Genomic DNA, 6,472 nt, shown 5'->3' with positions numbered 1-6,472 from the left:
AAAGGAGTGTTTTGAAACGTCTCGTGGAGATGTGATTTGAAGGTAAATGTTGTAATGCGTACGCACATGTGTGCATGGGCTCATGCTTTTGAAATTGTAGGTCTCCATCTAGTCCACTTTCTGCAAACCAAGCCTTCTTTCTCAGCTTAGGACTGATTAATGCTCATCTGTTTAACCAAAGGTTCATGTTTGGGGAGATCCCAACATTAATCCTAGCAACTAGCAATGCTGTTTTGTATGTCATGACTTTGAAAATTTGACCTTCCAAGATGATTCCATTTCAACACACCCCTGTCTCTATCTGGACTGACTGGATCTCCAATGGGCTCGTGTAGGAAGCTTTCCTCCACCTTGTGTAGTCGTTTGCTTGGACAGATGAGAAACAGAGGGTCATTTTCCCCAGCTCCAAATCCTTCTTAACTCACTGAGAAACTCGTATTTCCTCAGAACACAGATTATGTAGAGGCTCCTGCAAGGCCAATTTGATATGCTTTTCTTCTTTCCTTCCCATTATTGTCTTTTTTTTTTTTTAACTAACCCATGTCTTCTTTAGACAAGAATAGTAAAGACACAGCACGTCATGGGTGAAGCTCTGAGTTACCCATCAGTTATCTCTTTAGTCAATAGTGAACAGCACCAAACAGAACAGGCAGAGCTCTAAAAGGAGCTTTGATGCACACTGAGTTTGGAGAAGATACAGGTGTCCGTGTCTTAATCTACAAATTCTTATGGCGGTGGGGGGCGGTGCAGAGATGCAAAAAGAGATCAGAGTGAATGAAAGCAGGAAAGGTCTTCCAAGTGCATCCCTGGTGGCTCTTATCCTCACTCCCATCCAGATCGCATAACTCATTTTTAATCTTATGATAGGGCTGATATCTTCAACAACTAAACACAGAAGTAGCAATACTTTAGACATAATGTCAGAGTCTAAGAGCTGGTTCCACAGTTGGTGGCAGTGGCCTGGCTGCACAGACGGCCATCCTCTCCGGGAAGGGAGGGAGGCCCTATGTGCATGCACGAGGCACTTGGTTACAGACACCAAAGACCAGCAGGCATCATCTGACCTTCTTTTCTACACCTCTCTTCATAAAACCTGGGGAAAAAGAGCCATCGGCAGTGCTGTTTTCAAATCACTTCTGCCATCCTTACCCAGGCAACTCCATAGAAATAGCTCCCAATGTCTCCAAAGAGCAAGGAGTTAAAATGTCATATCCATACTCAGGTAATATAGAAAAATAAGGTATGTCAGCCTTCTTCATGCATCTTCAGTGGTGCCTAGGGGTTCAGGAAAAATTTGTTTCAAGCATAGGAAATTGATGAGCAATATTTAAGAGGTATTTTAATAAAAGGGATTTTTCTGGTTAACTTTGGATTAAGCAAAAATTCCTTTCTTCTGTGTAGTGTTGGAAAAACTCTTAAAATGTTATTTGTCAAAATCTAGAAACAATAAATGTTGGAGAGGGGGTGGAGAAAAGGGAACCCTCCTGCACTGTTGGTGGGACTGTAAGTTGGTACAGCCACTATGGAGAACAGTTTGAGGATTCCTTAAAAAACTAAAAATAGAACAACCATATGACCCAGCAATCCCACTACTGGGCATATACCCTGAGAAAATCATAATCCAGAAAGAAACATGTACCACAATGTTCACTGCAGCACTATTTACAATAGCCAGGACATGGAAGCAACCTAAATGCCCATCAACAGATGAATGGATAAAGAAGATGTGGCACATATATATAATGGACTATTACTCAGCCATAAAAAGGAATGAAATTGAGTTATTTGTAATGAGGTGGATGGACCTAGTGTCTGTCATACAGAGTGAAGTAAGCCAGAAAGAGAAAAACAAATACCGCACGCTAACTCATATGTATGGAATCTAAAAAAATGGTACTGATGAACCCAGTGACAGGGCAAGAATAAAGATGGAGATGTAGAGAACAGACCTGAGGACATGGGGTGGGGGGTGAAGGGGAAGCTGGGATGAAGTGAGAGAGTAGCACTGACATATATACACTACCAAATGTAAAACAGATAGCTAGTGGGAAGCTGCTGCATAACACAGGGAGATCAACTCAATGATGGGTGATGACTTAGAGGGCTGGGATAGGGAGGGTGGGAGGGAGTGACGGGAGGGAGGGGATATGGGGATATATGTATAAATACAGCTGATTCACTCTGGTGTACAGCAAAAGCTGGCACAACAGTGTAAAGCAATTATACTCCAATAAAGAGCTTAAAAAATGTTATTTGTCTATCTTTTTTGTATTGGTAAATAAAGTACACCAAACAAATACTCCCTTGGTGATTGAGATTGTTTTAGCAGTTGGGGTCATCTTTTCAATCATCAGTAGGTGAGGGGTTTGAAGCATAGTGTGAATATTAAGTTCCTTTTAAAAATATTAACCCCTAATATTAGCATTTTCCATGATTTACCTTTCTCTTCAAGGGGAAAGTACCACAAATTGAGTGTAATTTAAATAAAACCCTATTTAAACCAAGAATCACACATGATGTTCATGATATAGAAATGTAAATTAATTGCCAACAAAGGACAATTTCTTCTATTATGTCTGCACTGAACTATGAATCAAACGTGTTAAAGCAGCCACGGAAGTCAAGAAGAGGCACACTTAACATGGCATCAGATGTAATACTCAGTAACAACTCAACCAAATGACCTTTTCAAAGCGGGGGGGGGCGGGTATTTTTTAAATCGGGGAACGAGTAGTAGGAAGACAGGGGACAGAGGACTGCATCTCTGTCAGCTACTCCGGCTCTGGCCTCAGCACTCCCCACGTTTCTCAGTCTGTGGCTTACCTAATGGCGCCACACTTGGGGCCCATTTTCAGCATAAGTTTATGTCTCAAAAAACTTCTCCCAACCTCTGCAGACTCTGAATCTGACTTAGTGGCTAGAAACTCTATAAATATGGTTTTAGCAGACGTTAAGGGAAACAGGCACCACAACAGGACAATGCTGACATCAAATCCACACACTCTGTGGACCCGCTGAGCGCCCAGGCCCATCAGAGTCCATCGCTCCTGACCTGGACCTCTCCGCATGACAGGGTTTTCTGATAGTTTTATTGTTTACTTGTTTAAACACCAAGTGTGCTGAATCCTATACGCTGCAACTGTCATATTCCACACTAAGTTATATAATTATACAAATTAAATTTTTGGAATATTTCTTAAACAAGTATTTTCTCTAGACTCAGATTATCTGTTCAACTTTTTGGTTTTACAGATTCCTGTAACTCATTTCAAACTAAAGTATTCTGAACACCATAAACCCTTCTGCAAGGGTATGACAAATTAAATGTGGATGGAGAAGTTCCTGTGTGAACAATAATCGATAACTTTGAAGGGTTTATTTTAGTGGGAAAGACCAAATTTCGGTCTTTCAAAAATATAAATCTTTGGCATGTTTTTAACAGCTTAACCTTCTTATTTTTCTCTTTTCATGCATTAAATAAATAATACACACTGGGTTAAAGCAAGCTGATGGGCCAAGTTTCAGAATTTATAGTAAAGCCTATAAAAAACCAAGAAGAGACACATTTCTCTGCAGCTGATACACATGAGAGTGAGTCCACAGAGTTAAGCACCTAATGAGGCCAGCTCTAAAACTGGAAGAGAGATGGATGGGCTAGAGCAGGAAGCATGGTACTGAGAATCCAGAGATCTGGACATAACGCCTGGTTCTCTTACTGTGTCCTGTGACACCAGGCCCATGTCTTCACAACACGTGCTGCTGGAGAGGTTATTCTTCTGCTAAAGTTTACTGTTAAAAACACCAACAAAAGCAAACAAAAACCTCTTAAGATGCTTGAATACAGTTTATTGGCTGGTTTGAATAGCATTTTTAATAGCAAAAAATCTGTTTACATTATAATAGCTTACAACCAACTTTCAATCGTCTTTTTTAATACAAAGTAAACTGAGATCACGTTAAGCCTTAGCATTTTAAATTCCTCACCTCTGTGATATACACAGTAAGAAAGTCCCAGGTACTATTGTCTGGCTAATTCCAGCTGAGATATATACAGGTACACCAGCAACTTCCTTAACCACCTTGCATGGGATTTGTTTAATCATGAAACAGACATGATTCTGAAAATTAAGCAAATGAATCTGTGTTCACTCTGTTCTCTAAAAATACTTTTTTTCTCTAGAGTTATAGTATATTTATATATTTTTACAAATTATACAAATCACCCAGTTTTCATTTCCACACCTTAACAATCCCATCTCTAGAAGCAGTCACGATGAAGCCCTGTGTCGTCTGGAACGTGGCGACATCCGTGATGATGTCGTGGTGACCCACAGGCAGAGACTCTGGGCCCCTCCGAGGGGCATCATCACTCGGTCCCACCTTCTGCTTATTCTGAATTTCCTGTTGGGTGGTTAAAAGTCAAGGAGAAAGCCAGAAGTTAAAGGCTGTAGCACATTCTACCGCCTGTCTGTACTCTTGCTTCTGAGGAACGCTGTCCTTAATTAGGCTAGCCCTCCGGTGAAGGAGTCACACTTCCACAAAGACACTGAGCAGGAGTCACGAGAGAGTCCAAAGTGATGTTCTAGGTTTCTGGTCATTGGACTCACAAGTAGCAACTTATGAAAACAGAAAACTTGCAAATAGGCCAAATATCTGTGCATATTAGTTCTATCAACATCAAAGAACGAAGGGAAAGAACTGAGAGGTAGAGACAACCGGGATGTGGACATAAACGTGTGTCAGGTGCTCCAGCCCTTCTAAAGCTCCCTGTTATTTGGGACAAAGGAAGCCCCTCATTTACTGAGCACGTACCCAGCCCAGCAGTGGCAGGTACGTCTCCCTCTGAAGCCTCTGCCTGACATTAGAACACAAGCTCTCGAGCCCCACCAGCCAGATGTGAATCCCAGCACTGCTGCTTACTAGCTGGCTGACCTTAGACGGGTTCAACTTCGCTGTGCTTAACTTTCTCATTTGCAGAAGGAAAACAAGGCACTTTCCTACAAAGTTGTTTTAAGGACCTGGCAAGTGTCGAAAGTCCTTACCCTGAGCAGTGTGCTTACACGTGCACTTTCTATTTTTATTCTACCTTAATAAAGGTTACGTTAAAAAATACAGAAAAGTCAAGAGAAAATAAAACATTTTTTAAATTCAAAGAAACAGTGCCACTCTTGGCCAAAGCCATTCACTTGAATCAACATGATATTTATGAAAGCTGTTTTTGTTCCTACAAATGCTGAAAGAAAAAAAGACTGTTTATGGACCTCCCTGGTGGCGCAGTGGTTAAGAATTCACCTGCCAATGCAGGGGACATGGGTTCAATCTCTGGTCCAGGAAGAACCCACATGCAACTAAGCCCGTGCACCACAACTACTGAACCAGAGTGCTAGAGGCCGTGAGCCACAACTACTGAGGAGCCTGCATGCCACAACTACTAAAGCCCGTGCATCTAAGGTCCATGCTCCGCAACAAGAGAAGCCCCCACACTGAGAAGCCCATGCACCACAACAAGGAGTAGCCCTCACAATTAAAGAAAAGCCCACCCCTAGCAACAAAGATCCCACTCAGCCAAAAAAATTTTTTAAATAAATAAAAATAATAATAATAATAATAATTAAAAAGACTGCTTATACCTGGACGACTTCGGTGCCTTCAATGATTTTCCTATAGTAGGACACAGATGAAGAACTAGTGCTTCCTGCGATGATATATGACCTCTCTGGGTAAGCCAGGTCCCAAAACCTGGGGAAGAGGAAACACACAGTGATAATCTCCAAGGAGGAGGGGGAGGGACTAACGATTACCAGCTGACACTCATCAATGCTAGCTTGCTCTCTTCTGCATCAGGAGCTGTCCCTGTAAGAAGTGGATGATGTTAAACATCATACTGGTATCTCTGATAAACAACACCTATGGTAGCCGCAGTATCCATCCACATTTCATTACCCTTCTCCTTTCACGTGCTGGACAGGAAGTATCTTTACTGTACCTTATTTTCATGTCTGAGCCAGCCGTTAGCAGGATGGGGTTCCCGTCTGCAGGACTACAGTAGAGACCGTGGACGCTGTGAGAAGAAGGCTGAAAGGAAATAAAGAAATAAAGAGTCAAATAACAGACACCAGTGAAGCCCATAAAGGATGTAGCCATTTCTAGAGATAAGCCAGCTGTCAGTGGTGAACTGAAGAAACTAGAGATAGATGTATGTCTTAGAGCTTCTTTCTTTGGGAATTTAAAATGCATTTGCTCTATATCATCCTGAATAAAGAAGCAAAGCCTGTTCAGCTTCCTAAAATTTTCTATTTGGGATGAGAAGGATCCCAACTAAAGGAGAAAAAAATCTTTCCTACCTTCTGCCTCAACAAAGCACCCCTAAAAAAAGTGTGTATGAGAGGGCCAGCTTCCATTTTTTTCATGATCTAAGCGTTAGTCAGTGCTTGTCCTAATTAACCCAGATTTTACTGGGGTTCCAAAGAGA

The 6,472-nt window shown here is 41.6% G+C and overlaps 1 protein-coding gene across 1 annotated transcript in view; it reads right to left on the bottom strand.

Annotated features, from left to right (window-relative positions):
* Nucleotides 1-3,828: 3,828 nt before the first annotated feature.
* Nucleotides 3,829-6,472, bottom strand: part of PIK3R4 (phosphoinositide-3-kinase regulatory subunit 4) — a 64,497-nt gene continuing 61,853 nt past the window's right edge. The window contains exons 18-20 of the mRNA XM_057738871.1: nucleotides 5,987-6,075; nucleotides 5,631-5,739; nucleotides 3,829-4,401 (exon numbers count right to left, since the gene is read on the bottom strand). Of these exons, the coding sequence (XP_057594854.1) occupies nucleotides 4,231-4,401; nucleotides 5,631-5,739; nucleotides 5,987-6,075 (369 nt within the window). The 3' untranslated portion in view covers nucleotides 3,829-4,230. The remainder of the gene's footprint in view (nucleotides 4,402-5,630; nucleotides 5,740-5,986; nucleotides 6,076-6,472) is intronic.

This window comes from Hippopotamus amphibius, chromosome 6, assembly GCF_030028045.1.
Source record: "Hippopotamus amphibius kiboko isolate mHipAmp2 chromosome 6, mHipAmp2.hap2, whole genome shotgun sequence".
Lineage (NCBI taxonomy): Eukaryota > Metazoa > Chordata > Mammalia > Artiodactyla > Hippopotamidae > Hippopotamus > Hippopotamus amphibius.
The sequence above is the reverse complement of the archived record's forward strand: the minus strand, read 5'-3'. Positions and strand labels throughout refer to the sequence as shown.